The sequence below is a fragment of the Podarcis tiliguerta genome (assembly GCF_965153285.1).
Source record: "Podarcis tiliguerta genome assembly, chromosome: 12".
Lineage (NCBI taxonomy): Eukaryota > Metazoa > Chordata > Lepidosauria > Squamata > Lacertidae > Podarcis > Podarcis tiliguerta.
In genome coordinates, this window is record NC_139545.1 from 14,562,515 (window position 1) to 14,581,391 (window position 18,877).

At 43.7% G+C, this 18,877-nt stretch overlaps 1 protein-coding gene across 1 annotated transcript in view; it reads right to left on the bottom strand.

Moving 5' to 3' along the window:
- Window positions 1–18,877, bottom strand: part of LOC310660304 (collagen alpha-6(VI) chain-like) — a 71,999-nt gene that overhangs the window by 32,989 nt on the left and 20,133 nt on the right. The window contains exons 5-16 of the mRNA XM_083404634.1: window positions 16,618–17,223; window positions 14,979–15,542; window positions 13,455–14,012; window positions 11,027–11,602; window positions 8,645–9,208; window positions 6,551–6,900; window positions 5,772–5,850; window positions 2,777–2,922; window positions 1,749–1,841; window positions 383–436; window positions 231–302; window positions 97–123 (exon numbers count right to left, since the gene is read on the bottom strand). Of these exons, the coding sequence (XP_083260760.1) occupies window positions 97–123; window positions 231–302; window positions 383–436; window positions 1,749–1,841; window positions 2,777–2,922; window positions 5,772–5,850; window positions 6,551–6,900; window positions 8,645–9,208; window positions 11,027–11,602; window positions 13,455–14,012; window positions 14,979–15,542; window positions 16,618–17,223 (3,689 nt within the window). The remainder of the gene's footprint in view (window positions 1–96; window positions 124–230; window positions 303–382; window positions 437–1,748; window positions 1,842–2,776; window positions 2,923–5,771; window positions 5,851–6,550; window positions 6,901–8,644; window positions 9,209–11,026; window positions 11,603–13,454; window positions 14,013–14,978; window positions 15,543–16,617; window positions 17,224–18,877) is intronic.

The window sequence follows — 18,877 nt, forward strand, 5'->3', positions numbered from 1 at the left end:
CTCATTATTATTCCTGGAATAGGTTTATAAATTTTTCACACAATCACTATGTTTTTGCAGACATAAGACAGCACAGACAACATTTTCTTACTGCACCTTTCTTCCAGTTCGGCCTTGTAGCCCCTGAAATATTGAAAGCAAAACAAAACAGGTGTTCATTAAATGACAAAACAAAACATTACAAAATCCGTCTTTTGATTATTACTTTAATTGCTTAAGTGTATTCCTACCTTCATTCCTCGACTGCCTGGGTCTCCCCTGTAGCCTTGGGGTCCCTCTGGCCCAGGGAATCCTCTGGAACCCTAAAAGAGAAAGACGACGTCAGTGGAAACAAGGACCCTACTATGAACTGAAAAATTATTTCAACCTTGATATAACTTACTGGCTCTCCATCCTCTCCTGTATATCCCTGATGGCCCGGCAAACCAGTAGATCCCTGAAAATAAAATTTTAATAAAGAAGGTCAATACTGAAATTTGGGGAGGATTCAGATGAAGTGCTTTCTCTAAGAGTGGCTCGATATTTAGGAAAAGGTGCAGTCTAATAAATGCAACTTCAGTATACTAGAGTGTAGAATATTTGCATGCAAGTTGGAAGCTCTTTTACTTTTTCTAAAATTGAAGGGACCTCGTACATTACTGATAGGAAGTTTTGCTTCTGCCTAGAATGTTCAGTTCATATTAAGTTCATGAAACATCGTACCGTGACCTGTTCCTGTTCTTAATGCTTGGTTGACCACATCTATGAATGCAATGGTTATATCCTTTTAAGTTTTGCTATATCAATCATTAGTTTAATAAAGGAGTATATCAATCATTCGTGATAGTTTAATAAGAAGTTTTCATACCTGTCTAACTCTGTGTTCCTTTCCCAACCTTTAATCTATTGATGATTAATGCCTATATGCAGCCTATATGCAACCCTTGCTTTGTCTTTGTGTTAACCAATCAGCAACAAGCACATAGGTGGCAATGCTGTAATATTCAATAAGAGGGACTCTCTGAGACATGCTCGAGAGATGCCTCCCGTATGACACTTGTCACTCGTCTGTCGTTTATTTCAACACATTACAAGTGTTTATCTGGGATGCACAAAGCGTTGTATTGTTTTTGATATTTGGTCGGAAGCCGCCCAGAGTGGTTGGGGAGACCCAGTCAGATGGGTGGGGTATAAATAATAAATTATTATTTTTACTATTATTCACTAAAACATTACCACTGCATGGAAGGCTGCCTTCATTTCCTATACAGTTGTACCTTGGAAGTCGAACGGAATCCATTCCAGAAGTCCGTTTGACTTCTGAAACGTTCGGAAACCAAAGTGTGGCTTCTGATTGGCTGCAGGAAGCTCCTGCAGCCAATCAGAAGCCGCGGAAGCCCCATCGGACATTCAGCTTCCAAAAGAACGTTCGAAAACCGGAACATTCACTTCTGGGTTTCAATTGTTTGGGAGCCAAGGCATTCGAGAGCCAAAGTATGACTGTAGTTTGAAATATCAAATCTTAACTTGCAGAATTAATAAACAATAAAATCCAAGCATTTCTGTTTTCCTTGATTAGCATTCGGCAAGTTTCTACAAGCCAAATATTAGATTTAAAATGTAAGTTATTTTATCAGTGGCATATTAACTCCTTGAATGTTCAAATGATGAAAATGGTAAACGCTTCCACATGAAAGATACTGCATGTGGAAAGGAGTCAACATACACAGATGGTTGTAGTAAATTAAATTATGCACAGACATCCATACCTGTGATCCAATTTTCCCTTTTGGTCCACGGGGCCCTTCCTCTGGCATACACGTACAGAATTTGCAGCAGCATGTTCTCTCAGCAATTTGTGTCTTGAAAAGAGGAAATTGTCACAGATGAAACATATATTCTTAGCGTATTCCTGTAGCTTTAAACGTGATGAGAATTGAAATCGCTGCACCCCATACCAATCACTTATTTTCTGGTCAAAGGTAAAAGGTAAAGGACCCCTGGACGGTTAAGTCCAGTCAAAGGCGACTATGGAGTTGCGGCGCTCATCCTGCTTTAGGCCAAGGGAGCCGGCGTTTGTCCTCAGACAGCTTTCCCGGTCATGTGGCCAGCAGGACTAAACCGCTTCCGGTGCAACGGAACACCATGACGGAAACCAGTGCGCACGGAAATGCTGCTTACCTTCCTGCCACAGTGGTACCTATTTTTTATTTGCACTGGCATGCTTTTGAACTGCCATATTGGCAGGAGCTGGGACAGAGCAACGGGAGCTCACCCTGCAGCATGGATTTGAACTGCCCACCTTCCGATCGGTAAGCCCAAGAGGCTCAGTGGTTTCAACCATAGCACCGCCCACATCCCTGTTTATTTTCTGGTATGAGGAGTGTCAGGGAACTGCAGGCAGCGAGGGAGGAAAGAATTAGGGGATATAGGGAGCGGTCTCCACTGGTCAGTACTGAGTCCTCCTCAGAAGACCGAGAAGAGAGCAGTGAGTCTGGGGAGGAAGGGGTGCTTCAGAGAGAGGGGGATCCACGTCACAGGGAAAGAAGGAAGGGGCTGAGCCGTTGGCTCTGTTGGTCTCGAGGGAGAGGGAAAAGAGAAAGTAGTTAGAGCAACGCGTCATGAGAGACGGGTCGCTTTGTTTATTCTGCATGTAATCTTGTCAGAAAGCAATAAAGAAAGGAATTTATGGCGATTGTGTGTTTCTCTGCTAAGTGCAGCAACGCATGGAGCTGGCTAGCTGACAAGGAGCATAAAGGAATGGACCCTTAAGCCTTTAAATGTCTTATAAACTTACCACAAAGGCAAACAGCCTGCTGGCAATATTTTGTGTACCCATGCTTAATTGCTTGTTGTATCCAAATCCCTTTCCAAATTCAATATCCAGAAGATCTGCAAAGTTGGTAACTCCTTCCAGAGCAACTGTTATTATTCCATCCAGTCCTATTTGAAACATTGGTTGTTAAAAATATGTCAAATGTATCTATTTCCCAGACTATTATTTGACCTCTTATTTTTCAAATCCTTATCCTGAAGGATTAACTCGCATGCTAATGTATGATATGGTAACTAAAACGAGGAGAGTGAAGAATATATCCTTTTTCACATTTCGTTTTTACAACTCTGGCTGGGACACCACTTAGCAGCAGACCAAAGAAGCAAAGTAATCCTCTAACTTTCTGAATTTGTTCGAACATCTTAGCACCCAAAATAGTTCTCATGGATGCAACAAATGGGATCTATAATTATTTACAGCTATTGTCGTACCTTGGAAATAGAATGGAATCCATTCCAGAAGTCGGTTCGACTTCCAAAACATTTGGAAACCGAAGCCCAGCTTCTGATTGGCTGCAGGAAGCTCCTACAGCCAACTGGAAGCCGCGCAAGCCCCGCCGGACATTCGGCTTCCAAAAATAGTTCGCAAACCAGAACAGTCACTTCTGGGTTTGCGGCATTCGGGAGCCAATACGTTTGAGAACTAAGCTGTTTAAAAACCAAGGTACGACTGTAATCATAAACAACATCAGAGCGGTTTTTAACAATTATATATGAAACCACACACTAAAAACATATAAAAATGTTAAAATTGGAAATCACCTATAATGGAAAGATGCATTCTTAATTGCCTGACGGAATAGAAAAGTTTTCAGCAGGTATTTAAAAGTTAAACAAGAAGGCACACAATACTGGGCTGGTGACCCTAAGGCAGGGGTTGGCAGCCTAAGGCCCATGGGTCACAAGCGACTCACAGGGGTCATTTAACCACCCCACGAGCTGCCCCCAAACCAAGCCACCCACTCAGTGAGTCCCTGCATGCAGTGCTAAAGTGGTGTGGCATGGGGACTCACTTTCGTGATGCGGGAAATCATGTCTGCACATGCGAGAAACTTAGGGCGCAGGCGCGGTCTGGCCCACAGAGGGATCTCCGCTGGAGTGAACTGGCCCAGGCAAGGTAAACCTTGCCGACCCCTGCCCTAAGGCTTACTTTCTTTTTGTCAGATGAGGCTTTCCAACACAGGGAACAACCAGCAACACTCCAGCAGATGAGCTCAGTGATCAAGCTGGGATATAAGGTATATGGGCAGACTGTGGTGTCACATGTTTTACCAGTTGGAGCTTCCGAACCAGGCTCAAAGGCAGCCCCACATCGAGCACATTGCAGTAACCCAGCCTTAAGGCTACAAACACATGGACTACAGTGCTCGTTGTATATTGCAGAGGTACATAACTGCAACACTGAACCAGAGTAGTCCAATGCTGAACTCATGCTCGAGATGTGCTGTGCACATCCTGAATGTCATGTACGGGAGTTCCCCTCTCCCTTCCGGTGGCTCACCGATAAGAATTAATGAGCATTTGGTAGATTTATAGTCTTTTTATTATAGCATTCTGTTATGAGCACAAACAGGCAACTCTCCGCAAGGATATTAGCTGCCTACTCTGACTCCTCCTTGCAATTTCTGCAGCAAGGAGTGTTCCAGATGGAAGTTCTCACCCTGCGTCTCCTTTGTTCTCTGACACGCTTAGATCTCTGAGTTTGGCAGAAGGGAAGCGATTCCCCCCCACTCTCGATTGATGTATCGCCCAGCTGCTCCCTCCCTTCTGGTTGCTTAGCTACTATATCATAGCTGGGCAGCTCCTTTCTTAACTGTGCAGCTTCTGTGTCAGGGAAGTTTTTAATATGTGACATTTTAGTGTATTTTTCATCTTTGTTGGAAGCCGCCCAGAGTGGCTGGGGAAACCCAGCCAGACGGGCGGGGTACAAATAATAAATTATTATTATTATATATTATTATTCTGTGTCTCCCTGCTTCTGGAGATGCTGGAAGCAAGGGTAGGCGAATATTCCCCCTCCTCTCCAGTTAGGATCCGATCTTCCTGTGATTGCACCCCCATCTCCCGATTCAGACCAGCCCTTGACGCTGAATAATAATAATAATAATAATAATTTATTATGTATACCCCACCCATCTGGCTGGGTTTCCCCAACCACTCTGGGCGGCTTCCAACAAAACACTAAAATACAATCACCTATTAAACATTAAAAGCTTCCCTAAACAGGGCTGCCTTCAAATGTCTTCTAAAAGTTTGGTAGTTCTTTTTCTCTTTGACATCTGGTGGGAGGGCGTTCCACAGGGCAGGAATAAGAATGTTATTATAGATTAATGCAACAAAAATTGTATATACCGCTCGGTCATTTATTACCTTGAAGAGTCCCCATTTTCTATCCCTTGAATGTCAAGGAATTCCTCCCTCCAGTCTTTTGATATGAATAGTTCTGCTACTCTGGGGATGAACTGAAGACACATGACACAGAAATCTTGCTGAAGTTACGTGGGGTTGAGTTTGGATAGTGCCAGGACAGCAGACTTCCCGAGTAAGTTCTGCTGGTGAACTTCCTACAGGCGACTAGTGAAAAGTGTATGCTAGACTAAATGGACCATTGACCTCATCCAATAGGCTCTTCGTATGTTCTTAGTGAAGAAGAAGAAGAAGAAGAGTTTGGATTTGATATCCCGCTTTTCACTCCCTTTAAGGAGTCTCAAACACTCTGTGAGGTGAGTGGGGCTGAGAGACTTCAAAGAAGTGTGACTGGCCCAAGGTCACCCAGCAGCTGCATGTGGAGGAGCGGAGACGCGAACCCGGTTCACCAGATTACGAGACTACCGCTCTTAACCACTACACCACACTGGCTCTAGTGCCTTACATATGTCACCTTGCACAACACCTTATTGTTATAGCTATAACTTATCTGCGCTAAAACAATTATATTCTGATTTTATGTAACGTACCTTTTTTTCGGAGTTCTTCCGATTTCTTTTTAAGTACTTCTTTGTCAGCATCCAAGCCATCGGAGAAAACAAGCAAAACCTAAAAAGTATTAGAAAGGAAAGACTGAAACAGCAACTGTATATACCCCAAGAGCAACAAAATATATGAAAGTATGGTGCAACTTCATTCATCAAATAGTCTAATGGCTAGCTAGACTGAAAGAATAATCGCACATCTGGGGAATGGATTTTTTTTTATAGATAAAGCAGAACTAGGGATGGAGGAGAACTTTCATTCAGTGCGCATTTAAATACATAATCCAAATGCGCATTTAAGTACATAATCCAAATGTCTTTTGAAAGCTGCACTTTTCTGAATTTTGTGATTTGGTTCCTCAATCAAAATATGTACAAAATGTATATATGCCACGCATATATTAGTGAAAATAATATACCAACATTCATTAGGGGAAAATGATTCCAAAAATGCATATTTTAGGAAGAACTGCATCCAAAAATATTGTTAGGAGAATGTGCTCTAAATTACAAACTTTCATCCAGATCTTTTGAATTTATTTTTTTTTGAAGTGATGCAGAAATGTGATTAACTGAATTTAAGATAGGAAAAAGGAGAATCTAAGAAAATTTGTTCCTTCTTAGTTAAGACTGACAGGCGACTACAAAGCAGATACAGTGATGGAGATTTGGATTATTCCAAAGGGTTAGTTGGCAGGTATGTGATAAAAAATACTGCTTATGGAGTATTTAAGTACCATCTGTTGAGCATGAGACTAAATTACCTGGCTTCGCATGTGATTACCAGATACATTTTCAAATACATTCCAAAGGTTGTCTAGGAATTCGACATTGAGATATGATGGGCCGTTCAGCCTAACTTTCCGGAGATCCTCTAGGATTTTTTCATGGTCAACTTGGAGTGTCCGCAGGAAAGGCGTGTCTGTATTTTCTATTAGATTTGCCACACTGAACTGTGTTTTTGTCCCTTTGTTACAACTCACAGCCCCATAAGATGTAAAGTCTTTTAAAATATCAGGGAGATAAGTCTCCAAAAGCTGCTGCTCATTGAAAATATGGTCTCCTGCTTTCAGAGATGAGATATCGAATCCAATAACGACATCCATAAAACATACTGTTTTAGGGAAACACAAAGATTAATAAATAAATAAATCACAAATTAATTTTAAAAGTAAACCCTGGAAGAAGATAGATACAGAAAGAGCAGTGCAGAACTGTATTCTAACAAACTTGAACCATTTACCGTATTTTTTGCTCTATAAGACTCACTTTTTCCCTCCTAAAAAGTAAGGGGAAATGTGTGTGCGTCTTATGGAGCGAATGCAGGCTGCACAGCTATCCCAGAAGCCAGAACAGCAAGAGAGATTGCTGCTTTCACTGCACAGCGATCCCTCTTGCTGTTCTGGCTTCTGAGATTCAGAATACTTTTTTTCTTGTTTTCCTCCTCCAAAAACTAGGTGTGTCTTGTGGTCTGGTGCGTCTTATAGGGCGAAAAATATGGTTACTTCTAGGCATCTCAGGTGATATCTAGATAAATATCTGCCTTAAGATTTTTTGATCAGTCTTTAGCATCAGTTAAAGCAGTTTCAACCCTGTTTTTGAGTTTGTTTAAAATCTAAAACAGCTTATCTTATTTTGAATATTCCTTATACAAAATTAATATCTGAATAATAAAATTCAACACATATCTGACGTAAAGTTCCACCTCTAATATCAAATATTTTTAGAATGCTAATGTCAATTAATTTTCACATTAGCATTCTTACTTAGCAGAAGAACGTTATAGAGGGGGGAAGAAGCGGATCAAGGTCCTTCTTAGCAGGCAAAGCTAGTCCCATTACAGTGGTGCCCCGCAAGACGAATGCCTCGCAAGACGGAAAACCTGCTAGACGAAAGGGTTTTCCGTTTTTCAATGCGCTTCGCAGGACAAATTTCTCTATGGGCTTGCTTTGCAAGACGAAAATGTCTTGCGATTCTTGCGATTTTTTTTCGCTCCCCACCCCCTTTTTCTAAGGCACTAAGCTGCTAATAGCCTTTTAGCAGCTAATCCGCTAATCCCTTAAGCCTTTAATAGCCGCCAATAGCCGCTAAATCGCTAATAGCGCTAATCCGCTAATAGGGTTGCTTCGCAAGACGAAAAAACCGCTAGACGAAGAGACTCGCGGAACGGATTCTTTTCGTCTTGCGAGGCACCACTGTATTTTGTGGATTATCACCAATGGGCTTCAAGTGTCAAGAATGAAGTAATGAAGGGCCCTCAAGTGTGACAGTAAATAAGGACAACATAAAAACAAAAAGTGGTTTTCTAAGGAGAAGGGAACAAACTCTTGGGGGAATTAATTTACACACGCACAATTCCTTTTTATATTGCATTAGCCATGTGCAATGCTATTTTTCAAGAAAAAGAGGTGCCGGAACTCACTATGAACACTTTCTTTGCTCTCTTATACAGTGGTACCTTGGGTTAAGTACTTAATTCGTTCTGGAGATCTGTACTTAACCTGAAACTGTTCTTAACCTGAAGCACTACTTTAGCTAATGGGGCCTCCTGTTGCCGCTGCACCACTGGAGCATGATTTCTGTTCTCAACCTGAAGCAAAGTTCTTAACCTGAGGTACTATTTCTGGGTTAGCGGAGTCTGTAACCTGAAGCGTATGTAACCTGAAGCCTATGTAACCTGAAGCGTATGTAACCTGAGGTACCACTGTAACGGCAATGGCGCCCACCTAAGAGGGACCGGAACTGAGTTCCGGTGAGTTCTGGCTGAAAAAAAGTCCTTGCCCTTTATGAAAATATAAATCTATTTTTACATAAATAATGAAAGGAGATCTAAAATGTTGTTTTTGAACGGAGCTTACTTGCTTCACTTTTATCTTGACACACTTCTTTAGTTACGCGAGTTAGAATACTTGGCAGATCTGTGAAATTCGCCACAGAGTATATCCTGTCAGAGTCATCAGTTATCTCCATGAGTTTTGACCGGTCAACCTCTCCCACTCCAATAGCGTGAATCTCGACACCATCGGCAGCCAGGGCTCTTGCACTGTCAGCAACAGGGTCATCGGAGACTCCATCTGTGATTAGCAGCAATTTGGGCACGATGTGTCTAGGTATTCTGCGTCTTGTGGAGTTGAAGAAGGCCTTCACTTCTTTGAGAGCCTCTCCAATGAATGTATTATCACCTTTCATCATTGTAACGCTAATAATTTTTTCTTGAAGTTCTGGTTTGTTCTGATAAGCGCCCAGACCAAATTCTTCTTCATATCGGTCAGCAAATTGGGCCATACCAACTCGCACGTTGTTATTATAATCAATTAAATCAAGCAGGTTTTTCAGGAAGACCTTCATCCTCTCGAAGTCTTTTGGGTGTATACTTCTGGAACCATCAATCAGGAAAACAAGATCAGCTTGGATCTCACATTCTGCAAGGGGGGAAACAATGTAAACCAAGATTTTTGTATTAGTACTGCAAAAAAAGGTGAAAATAACAGTCACATGGAATAACTTATTCCATGAAGGTTATCAACTCCAGTCCACCAAGAGCTGTCTATTAAAAAGAGATGTCAGTAGCCACAGTAAGACTTTAAAACCGTACGGTACAACTGCCTTGTCTTGGTTTATGTGAATCCCTTAGGAGTCTTTGGGATAAATGTGCTTTAAATGCGTGGGGTATACAAAGTCTTAGAGTGGTGGATTCTATGTTAGTTTTCTTGGCATCTTCTATGTGCAGAAGGTTTATTATGATTATGATTGTGATTATTAATAACATGGGATTCCACACCTGTATTCTGCAGCATCACAGTCCAAATCTGCTCTCCCTCTCCTTGCTTCCTATCTGGGTACTCAGATATAAGGATAATGCTTGTTCAGCCCCCCCAAAAGGGTTGGGGGTTTAGAATGAATTGTGCCACCTTCTGCTGTATACTGAAAACCAAACTAAATGCTATTCCCCCCCCTCCCTCCCTCACTTAAGGAACAACAACAGAACCCAGTGGCGTTGCGTGGGTTGTCAGCACCCGGGGCAAGGCAAGTAATTTGTGCCCCCCGCTGCACTGTCCCTCCCCCAGATAGTCCCTCGCTCTCTCTCCGCACCGCACCGCATGCCTGGCACCCCCCCTCCACAGTGGGCGGCGACCTGGCGGCTCGGATCGGATTTGCACAGCCAGCACTGCAGTGAGAGAGAGTGAGTGAGCCAGGTAGGGGCAGAGAGCTGCGAGTGCGAGTGCGCCCCCCCCCGATGTTGCGCCCAGTGCGGCCGGCCCCCCCCCTGCACCCCCCACGCTACGCCACTGACAGAACCAACCACGACAAGTTTCTAGTCAAAATAGAAAAAGTGAAGGTAAGGGGGGCCCCCCCTTAAACTTTGAAACCTCTGCTGTTTTCCAGCTGAAAACTTGACACATCTCTGAGCTGTTCTTTCAACCTGCATCAAGAAGATGCAGGTAACCTCCATACAATATCTCGTTTGGTGGTCTTCTGTGAGATTTCTGAGGCAAACCGGCAGACAAAAATGGATCTCTATTGCATTTCAGTGGGTCTTGATGAAGATGCCACAGGAAGGCTAGTGGGGAATTATTTCCTAGTTTGGTAAAAGAGGTGTTCTGCGGTTTTACTTTGCATGTGTAGATGACTGCTGTGCTCAGTCGTGTTTTCATTATTCTGTGATGGGGTTGCATTTCCTGGGCTTCAAAGGAATCCACAGATTTAGACTTGTCCACACACACACACACACACACACACACCATGTACAGTCCTTCTATCAAAGTTGACTGGGAGTAAAAGGTGAGAAAAAGAATATTCGGCATGAAATCTAATGTAGGAAAGTCATGTTTCCTCAAAGTTATTTTAACAGAGTAGAACAGGACATGATTAAAAAGTTGAGGTCCTGATGACCAAAGCTCAACGCTCATGAGCTGCCCTGAAATCTACAGATCATGGGCAGTGTGTACATTTTAAATGATAATAATAATAATAATGGCTAAAGGAAGGACTAAAATATAATGTAATTACAAATGGGTGAAGTGAAATTATCACAAGTCCATTATCTTATAACTGACACAGCAACCTTTTGAAAGGAAATGGGCAACTGGGGAATTGCCATGAAAAACTTTTCCATTTCCCAAATGTCTCTGGAAACACCAACTTTAACCACGCTACATATATGAGGATAGGCTGTTTCACCCCTACTACTGAAAAGCGACAACACGTAAACACAACAAAAGAGTAAGACTGCACCTTACCTGGCCTTGAATTGCTGCATAGATTATCTGATAATTTCTTGGATATGTTTTGCAGTCCTTCGAATGTGTCCACAAAATACTGGTTTTCTTCTGATCCAGCCATAGTCAAAAGTTCATGAAGTTTGGCTTCTTTTATCCCAATGGCCAAGATAGTAATTTTATCATCCCGGAGTTTTTTAGACACTTCCTCAAGTCTTTCTGTATCGTGGGATTCACCATCGGTTATGACCATAAGAATTTGGGAAACGCCCCTGTGTTTGCGGCTGCCCCGTGCCTCAGTGAAAAGAGCTTTTGATTGTTCAAGAGCCTCAGCTGTGTATGTATTGCCCCCTAAATGTGTGTCACTCCTGATAGCATCAATGACTGCTGATTGTGTACTGTGGTCATCGAGATCAAACAGAATGTGTGGATCATCTGAATATTTGAGGGCTCCGAACTGAACAAGCTCCTTGCCAACATCAGATTTATTCACAATGCCAATCATGAAGTTTTTCATGAGATTATAGTTCTTAGGACCAATGCTGCCAGAACTATCAATTACAAATACTATATCCAAACGGTCTAGCCTTTTGCACTCTGGAAAGCAAATGAGAGAAGATACCATCAATATTCATTAGTCATATTCAAACACCTTGCTACTCTTAGAAATGAAAGTTCATTGCACATGGCAAAGTAAAGAATGCAATATTTCTCTTTATTGCAATTATGAATGAGTTCATCGCGATGGTGCCAATGTTATATTTTATATTTACCCAGAGTGCATGAAGTGTGCAACATTGTGAGATGAGTTGGATGTGTGTGCAAGCAGGTGGGTCACCTGAGATGGAAAGATGCGCTTGCCAAAACCACCCAGCGAATTTGTGGCAACAAAAAGTCAGAATTTGTAGCACAGTTAGCAACATTGCACTCCAATATTTGCAACTTTAGAAAATTGCTGTGTACATAACAATTCTATCTTTAGCCATAAAATATCTGTATTTCTTTACAGACCCGTTATAGAGAAGATTCAAGACCCCTATTTAAGAATCATTGAAGTGGTACATGATAGCATTAAGTCTATTTGTAAACTATCATTTCAGTGCAGTAAATGATGCATGGAGGATCCTGGTATGACAAGTGAAGAAACACAATGCAGTTAGAAATGTATTATAGCTGAATCGGTGAAAGCTCAACACAGACATTTTGCGGGATTTGGGCCAGTTTCCTGTATCAAACAGCCTCAGCAGTAAAAGTGAAATACAAGCAATCTACTTTACAAAGTTATGGTCAGGATGAAAAGTGTAAATTGACGTTGCGTTTCATCCAGGACATTAAAAAAGACAGCATAAGGCAAAACAACTGAAGGTGGGAAAGTATTGAAAGAGGCACACCTCTCTAGCAAAAAAGAAAAGAAAGGAAAAGGACCCCTGGACGGTTAAGTCCAGTCAAAAGCAACTATGGGGCTGCGGTGCTCATCTCACTTTCAGGCCGAGGGAGCTGGCGTTTGTCCACAGACAGCTTTCCGGGTCATGTGGCCAGCAGGACTAAACCACTTCTGGCACAACGGAACACCATGATGGAAACCAGAGCGCACGGAAACGCTGGTACCTATTTATCTACTTGCGCTGGTATGCTTTCGAACTGCTAGGTTGGCAGAAACTGGGACAGACCAACGGGAGCTCACCTCATCGCAGGGATTTGAACTGCTGACCTTCTGATCTGTAAGCCCAAGAGGCTCAGTGATTTAGACCACAGTGCCACTCACGTCCCCTACTGTCAGGGAACTGCCATCGGAGCGGGAGGCGGAGAGGAGGCTCCCGGACGATGGTGGAGAGGGTCCTAGTAGGAGGAGGGATAGCCCATCCGCTGGGGAAGGTAATCAGGGTAACACCAGTGGAGAAGGGGAGGAGATGGAGGAATCGGAGAGGTGGCTCCAGGACTCTTCGCAGGAGACCAGCAGAGAGGGTACGAGTGCTCCGTTGCCCACACCCACCTTGCGCAGAAACGTTCGCGCAGGCAATGGAGGACGAGACTGGGCGTCAAGCAGCTTCTATGCTGGAAGCGATTTAAGAAACGCCCACTGACGGATTCTGCCAGCGACTGAGGCAGCCACAGAATCGAGGCTGTCCTGACAGAAAGGGTTCAACCATGCAACCTAGCCATGAGTAAAGGCAACTTACGCACAAGCAATCCCTAGAACCATTACACCTACCTCTCTAGCAGAACTGCCACAGAAATATGTGATGGGGGCATAATGAAATGTAATTTGATTTATATGCCCTAAAACTGAGTTTTAGATTATCTTTCTACTGGAAGATAGCATTTGAAGCACTGCCATTTTGCTGCTGCAGAACTCTCTCTCTCTCTCTCTCTTTCTCTCTCTCTCTCTCACACACACACACACACACACTGTGCATAAGTACCCAAGAGCAATAGAAACAGTACTTACCCTCTTCAGGGTTGCACACACCAAACCTGAGCTCATTCTGTACCTTATTCAAAACATCAAAGTTCTCCACGTAAAACACCCTCTCAGGTTTCCCACTGATCTCTTCGAGCTGAGTTTTATTGGCATTAAAAACGCCAACTGAGTAGATTGTGATGCCTTTATCTCTCAGGGCTGTGGCTGGAGTTTTCACCTCATCTTGTGCTTCCCCATCAGTGATCAGGATGAGAACTTTGTGGGCGCCAGGCCGTGCCCCTTTGGCAGCCTCAAAATACTTGGAAATACTTGCCAGTGCTTCTCCAGTGAGTGTGTTGGCTCCGATAAGAGACATACTCCCAATAGCATCAATGATATCATTCTTTGTCAAGTACCTATTGAGGGGAAAATTTTCTTCGGTTGTGCCACTGAACTGCACAGCACCAACACACATTTGTTCTAGGCCAATGTTAGATTTTTTCACAAACTCTGCCATGAAGTTCTGCATTTTTGCAAAGTCCTTAGGGTGTATGCTACCAGAGCTGTCCACTAGGAACATGACATCAACCTTCCTCACCTCACAGGCTGTGGAAGGAAAAGCAAGCATTGCTCAGGTTAAAAGAAATACATTTGAATTAGGCCAAATTCATTGCTTATGTGGTTTCAGCAGAAAAGAAACATGTTAAAGCACGGCAGATGGAGGACATTTTGTTGCTTGAGGTGGAGCAGGAAATTGCACCCCCTTTTCCCAAATTGAGTTTATTTTTTAAATTTATTTTACAAATAATAATAAACTGCTTCACAGCATGCAGTCACGGAAGCAGCCTACAAGTTGCATACCCTGTAGTGTCTAGTAGTTCCAACCAGAAAATAGGTTCGGGAAGCAATAAATGTTCATGAAAATATTGATGCAAGGACTTGGGTTTGCTTGACAGCATTGACTCGGAAACTACAACTAATCGAGAATGGCAACATGGGAATGGGCCTTTTCTGTAGAGGCTCCCTGTCCTTGCAGAATGCAGCAGCTAGACTGGTGACTGGGGGTGGCCACCGAGACCATATAACACCAGTCCTGAAAGACCTACATTGGCTCCCAGTACGTTTCTGAGCACAATGCAAAGTGTTGTGCTGACCTTTAAAACCCTAAACGGCCTCGGTCCAGTATACCAGAAGGAGCATCTCCACCCCCATCATTCATCCCGGACACTGAGGTCTAGCTCCAAGGGCCTTCTGGTGGTTTCCTCACTGCGAGAAGTGAGCTTAAAGGGAACCAGGCAGAGGGCCTTCTCAGTGGTGGCATCCTGTGGAACTCCCTCCTGTCAGATGTCAAGGAAATAAACAACTATCTGACTTTTAGAAGACATCTGAAGGCAGCCCTGTTTAGGGATGTTTTTAATGTTTGATGTTTTGTTGTATTTTTAATACTCTGTTGGGAGCTGCCCAGAGTGGCTGAGGAAACCCAGCCAGATGGGTGGGGTATAAATAAAAAAATATTATTTTATTATTATTATTCTGTTTATGGAAAGAATTACCAAGGGATTTTCTCTTTACCTTTTTCATTGCATATGTCCCGAAAAACAACATTTTTTATTTTTTCCAAGGCTTCGTACTGTTGCACAAAGTAAACCCTTGACGCTGAGCCCGCAATATCAAACAACTGTTCTTTGATGGCGTCTTTCACTCCAATGGCGTAAATGTTGACATTTGCCTGTCTCAGCAGCTGAGCAGCTACCTTCACGTCATCACGTGCTTTCCCATCCGTCAGCACAATGAGATAGCAGGGAACATTGCCGCGACACTGTTGTCTTGCGTCCTTAAACAATGGCCGTGTGAAATTTATAGCTGCTCCTGTATTTGTTTCTGGTAGTGCTCTGTGTCTGATACGATTCATTTCTTTTTCTAAACTGATGCGGGTGGTGTGCTGACCAAGTCTAATTGGTAAGATGGTATTTTCTGAATACTGAACAACTCCAAATCGAACATTATCAGGTCCTATAGTAAACAGCTTAATAGCTTCCATCAGAAAATTCTTAATCTCCTTGAAGTCATCGACAGAAATGCTTGACGAATCATCAAGGAGAAAATAAATATCAGCCCTTTCTGTCTCCATACATCCTACAAGAATATAGAGAGATTTTATGTCAGTAGAGGTCAATTCAACACAGTCTGGGTGGGGACCTGCAGCCCTCCAGTGTTGCTGGACTCCAAGTCCCATAAGCCTCAGTCAACATGGTGAGTGGACAAGGATGATGGGAGTTGTAGTTAGGCAATATTCGGAGAGCCACAAGTTCCCCATCCTCACTTTGGACCCGAAAGATAAGCATTGGGCTTGCATGATAGTATCCAAAGCTATGTAGGCAGAAGGCCAAATGCAGACAGAGTCTGTGGTATCAAAAATATGGTAGGCAGAATGTTAAAAAAAATGAAGGCAGAATACATATATATATATATTTAAAAAAAAAGGAGAAAGGAGAAAACATTTATACAGGTTAGTTTTTCACAGTTCAGTGGTCTTTTCAGAGTCTTGCCAGAGTGGTGCATGCTCCAGTTATCTCCCGCTTGGACTACTGCAATGCACTCTACGTGGGGCTACCTTTGAAGGTGACTCGGAAACTGCAATCAATCCAGAATGCGGCAGCTAGACTGGTGACTGGGGGCGGCCGCCGGGACCACATAACACCGGTCCTGAGAGATCTGCATTGGCTCCCAGTACATTTCCGAGCACAATTCAAAGTGTTGGTGTTGACCTTTAATGCCCTAAACGGCCTCGGTCCTGTATACCTGAAGGAGCGCCTCCACCTCCATCGTTCAGCCCGGACACTGAGGTCCAGCGCCGAGGGCCTTCTAGCAGTTCCCTCATTGCGAGAAGTGAGGTAACAGGGAACCAGACAGAGGGCCCTCTCTGTAGTGGCGCCCACCCTATGGAACACCCTCCCTTCAGATGTCAAAGAGATAAACAACTACCTGACATTCAGAAGACATCTTAAGACATCCCTGTTCAGGGAAGTTTTTAATGTGTGACATTTTAGTGTATTTTTGGTCTCTGTGGAAGCCGCCCAGAGTGGCTGGGGAAACCCAGCCAGATGGGCGGGGTACAAATAATAAATTATTATTATTATATTATATTTGAAACCTCAAAACAAAGAGCTGAAAGACCGAAGCTAGGACCAGATTGCGTCAATGTCTTTACCTGATTGGAGCTGTTTTTTCATTTCAGGTTCGACATGGAGTCTGTGTTTTATTTCGTTGAAGAGTTTCTTGTGAAACGTCTTGTCCTGTCTGGGCAGGTCGGAAAATTCTGTCAGTTCGATAATATTTGGTTCTGGCGGATATGACACAATCTGAGTCAACTGAGCGGCGTCTGCTCTTCCAATGCCGATGGCAAAGACAGTCACACCAGCCCTGCTAATGAGAGAAGCCGCCCCTCTTATATCATCATCTGAGGGCCTGTGGGTGATAATGGTGGCTACCTTCTCTACACTCCTTCTCCTGTCGCCAAAAACACGTTTTGTGGTCATGTTAATGGCAGCACCCAAATGAGATTTCCCTTCTTTAGGGGAAAAGCTCCTAATTTTCTGAAGAATGTCCGTTTTCTTCGTTTCGTCTCTCAGAGAAGTTAATACTTTGGCCTCCGTGCTGTACGTCACGATGCCCATCCTTATGCATGCTTCCTTCACGTCGAGAGAGTTTACTGTGTTCTGCAAGAACTCTCTGATATGTTCAGCATTCCCCTGTGAAACACCCTCATCCACAATAAATACGACGTCTGCAACTGAGTCCTCATGGCACGTCAGAGCTGGGGGGGGGGGAATAGCACAGCGTTAGTAACATAGCTGTCAACTTACAGATTTGAAAATAAGGGACCAGCAGCCTCGAAAATAAGGGATCAGCAGCCAAAATAAGGGATTTTCCAAGCACAGGTATGCTAAAACTTCTGAGCCCCTCCAAGCCAAAGGCAGAAAGCCCAGCCAGCACTCTAACGAAGCCTCCAGCAGTGGTTCCCACAGCGCAGCAACCTGGCAAAGGGGATGCAGCAAGGAAAACCACCGTCACCTCTCTGCTGGGAAGCGCTGAGCAAAGGCGAGTCCCGAGGCAACGCGGCCGATTTGATCAGCACAAGGCATGCAAGCTCCACCCCCCAGTCGTTCTTAGACTACTTGTTGGGTGAGCAACGCAGCCAAGCAACACAGTTGGAGCCTCCCTCCTCCCTGGCCGGTAGGGAGGGAGGGAGAGGAGCTGCTTCCTTTGAAACCCAGGAAATTTAAGGGACATCATCAATAAGGGACAGCAGCGGGACACGGCGCTGGGATAAGGGAGTTTCCTGTCAAATAAGGGACAGTTGACAGCTATGGTTAGTAATCCACCTCCCCACCGCACAGTTTGTTTGCTAAAGTTTCTTAAGTGCACAAAGAATACTCTGCAGTCCTAGGCATTCACCGTCTCCTGAACTGCTTTGGGAATGTGCTTAGCAAAGCCATTCCTGCCATTAGGGGGGAGAGACTTGCTGAACCCCCCCTCCCTCCACCAGGAAGAGAATCAAGTTGCTCTCTCTTGGAAGGATAGGGGTCAGCAAGATATCAGAAAATGGGTAGCCAGCCCCACTGGTACCATCTCCAGGGGGTCCTGGGGATCCGGGGACCCACAATTTTTTTGCTGTGGGTGTCCAGCCTCTGCCCCCCTCCTGCCTCTGCCCCCATCTCTGCTAGCATTCTGATGGCAACAAACAGTTGCAGTTTGTTTTTCAAGCTAATAGGATAATTGCGTGCCTGAAAGGTTCAAATCCCCCGAGTTACCTTTCAGATTTCTTATCAGGGAGACCAGTTCCATTCTCCTAAGAAAGAGCCAGGTGAGTTGTGCAATGTCTCTTTAAGGGACAAACATTAAGGGAAGTGTGAGATGATTGATAGGAAAATGCTTTCACTGTTGGATGCAAAGTCTGAGAGAGGGGACAGAGAGGGGGTTAGACATGCTGTGCTGGCAAAAAGTCTCGCCGATTCAGGCCAAGACAATCAGCAACCGGGACATTATTCCGCCAAGCTTTTTTCCTGCTCTTCTTAGAAGTCAGAGATTTCTGCCCTGCAGCTTTGAATAAATAGTTGGTGCATTTCCATCTGGGGTGATATCCAGCTAAATTTCAAGAGCAGACCCATCGAAATTAATGGACCTAACTTAGCTATGCTCATTTATTGAAATGGAACTAAAGTGGTACCTTAGTTCTCAAACGCTGAAAACCCAGAAATAAGTGTTCTGGTTTTTGAACACTTTTTGGAAGCCGAACATACAATGCGGCTGTCAGCTATTGTTTCCGGGGCGCCTGCACCAATCAGAAGCTGTGCCTTGGTTTTCAAACATTTTGGAAGTCAAAGGGACTTCCGGAACGGATTAAGTTTAGCACTTTTATTTTTGCTATTTATTTTGCGTTTTTGCTTTTGAGGCTTTTTTGGTTCATT